This window comes from Berghia stephanieae, chromosome 7 (assembly GCF_034508935.2).
Source record: "Berghia stephanieae isolate SIO BIC M18660-M18661 chromosome 7, UCSD_Bste_1.3, whole genome shotgun sequence".
In the NCBI taxonomy this organism is placed as follows: domain Eukaryota; kingdom Metazoa; phylum Mollusca; class Gastropoda; order Nudibranchia; family Aeolidiidae; genus Berghia; species Berghia stephanieae.
In genome coordinates, this window is record NC_088366.1 from 5,728,023 (window position 1) to 5,730,522 (window position 2,500).

Here is a 2,500-nt window from a genome sequence, read left to right on the forward strand (position 1 = left end):
AACAAAAGCCCTGCTTCAGTCCGTTTATCACCTTTAATCACAAAAACAAACAAGTACACAACATTGAGAGAAATCTCAACACCGGACATGGATTCATTAACGATCCCGGCCATTGTTGACGGTCATGCCAACAAAGACTCACCAAGGTTCAAAACAACACGACCGATTCTCAAATCCTCCAAAACGGATATCGATTCTAATCTTCCTCCGTTCCGCCCAGCTGGTGAGAGGACTGATAGTAACAACAACGCAAGCATGGGCAATAATAATCGACTAGTCCGATTTAAAGTAAACCATGAAGTACGAGAATTTGCGCCCACGGAACCTGTCCGTTATTATTGAGCAACTCATCTTGGCAAATAGACACGTTTTCAAAAATCATTTAGTTGATGTAGATAATCACAGAATCATCCTATTGGTTTCTCCAGTTAATTAATGTCCACGACAAGACCCGTATGGCCGGGAACGTATTGTTTTAAAAGAAATAATATGGACTTACGGATGAGTTATAGTTAACGCTTCCGAAATGGGGATGATCTATATTACCTTTCTATGTGCTCGAAGTCATTGGTCACATTGCAAAGTGTGCTCAAAACGATCCACATAGTGAAAATTGTTCATAGTTTAAGAAATTTTAATATCCAAAGTCACAATTGGTCATTTTGCTCAGCATGACTCATGGTTATGTTTACAATTTTCATAAGCAAAGCAGCGTGTTTTCACGTAGCTATTAATAAATATCCAATCGTTGTACAGCAGCAAAGCATGTGATCGATGACTAGGTTGGCCGAAAACATGAATATTGAAAGAATGAGATTGACGTCACTCTGGTATTTGTTATTACTTTTTGCCATCCGCGTATATGAGTAATTCTCACTAAACTGTATTAGCCTGACGATAAATGTTCAAGACTACACAGGGTTTTGTGTGTTGGTCCGTTATACTTCCGGATGGTAATGTTTTGAGCTTCTTAGCCAAGCGAATCGTTGCTCTCCTCGAAAGCATTGAAAGGAAAACAGATTAGATAACAACAACATGATTACAAACTGAGCTGTGGAAAATTAACCTTAACTCTCTCCTTACTGGCAATTTTCAAGATTTTCTTCAAAATATTATACCCTACCTGCACAAAAATAGATAGACTACTTTGTTTTCAATCAAACACAAAGGCATTATGTTCTTGATAAACATATTTTTTGGTTACAAGAATTTTTTTGTTTGTTGCTTTAGGTCTCTTCCATCACAATTGAGGTTATATGAGAGACTGCTGAAACAAAAAAACAAGCAATCTAACAAAAATAGTACAAATGTAAATCAAAATCATAACCTAAAGATATCAAACTAAATTATAAATAACCAAGAACAAACAGGCAGAAGATTTACAGAAAAAAAAAATATCCCCTGTCAAAAATACAATCACAAACCAAAGAAGCAGGATAGGCTAGTAAAGAGAAGAAGAAACGACATCACTATCTGATCGTACACCCATGCGAACATCATAGGTATATGATTCAAGGGTGATGCTCCCATCCAACCACCCGCTGGTTACAAGAAGCTGAAGCGCTAAAACAGTGTTAAAATGTCGGTTTTTCTATGCCTGCCAGTTCAGGAACTGAGTGAGTAAACACCATGGATTGCTCGGAGAGTGTGTTTTGTTAGTAACCCGAGTGGTGCAGTCTCTTGTCTTGTAACAAAGTCAAGCGATGTTGAGCGTGGTCATTTTGTCAGAATGGGTTACATTGATCGCAAAACGTTTGTTCCAGCGTGGACTCCTTTGGCATGGAACTTTAAAGGCATGACTCCTCTCGAATGAGGTGTGATTTAATTTCTAAAAAGGTATTAGTGCGGTTATGTGGTCTATAACACTCGCTTTCGAATCCGAAGGTCCTGGGTTCGAGTCTCGCTCGGCGCATAGTTGAGTCTTGGAAAAGGCTCTTTACTCACATCACTCACCGTACATATGTGTAAAATGAGTACCTGGCCGCTAACAGCGTCTCTGTCGGGAAAAAAATGTATAATATCGCCTAACAGGCGTCAATGTCTCCTTTTCCATGTTACGTGTTGCTGTTGGTCAGGGCCCCTTTGTAAAGCGCTTTGAGCACGTTTAGTGGATTTTGCGCTATAGAAAAGTTGAAGTGTTTTGGGGTTTTTTGGCCCCTGAAAGAGTTGAGGACCTTCCGATCCGAAAGCGAGTGCCATACTACTAGACCAAGTAACTGGCGCTGTTTATTCACTATAGGGAATGAGATTAGCCGAAGAGTAGCGTCCCTTGATTGGAAGTCACGAGCGGAAAAGTTATTAGAGAGAGAACGTCATGTTGGTTGTGCGGCATGAGACACTTCAGCGAAAGCGAGGACGAGAGAGACGCCTGCGCAAAACCATTTTGAAGTTCTCTCTGTAAGGTGACGTCCACTCAAGGGACGCTACTCTTCCGCTAATCTCATTCCCTATTCACTATATTCATTTGAATGTTTCCTGATTTCAAACAATTGACGCCAAT

General features: G+C 40.0%; 1 protein-coding gene across 7 annotated transcripts in view; it reads left to right on the top strand.

The window, feature by feature from the left end:
• The window catches only part of LOC144976404 (uncharacterized), a 130,258-nt gene extending 129,344 nt beyond the window's left edge, over positions 1-914 (top strand). For all 7 annotated transcript variants that reach the window (XM_078920676.1, XM_078920677.1, XM_078920680.1 and 4 more), the window contains one exon: positions 1-914. This exon is cut by the window's left edge and continues 1,425 nt beyond it. In XM_078920676.1, the coding sequence (XP_078776802.1) occupies positions 1-342 (342 nt within the window). In that variant the 3' untranslated portion in view covers positions 343-914.
• Positions 915-2,500: the final 1,586 nt, after the last annotated feature.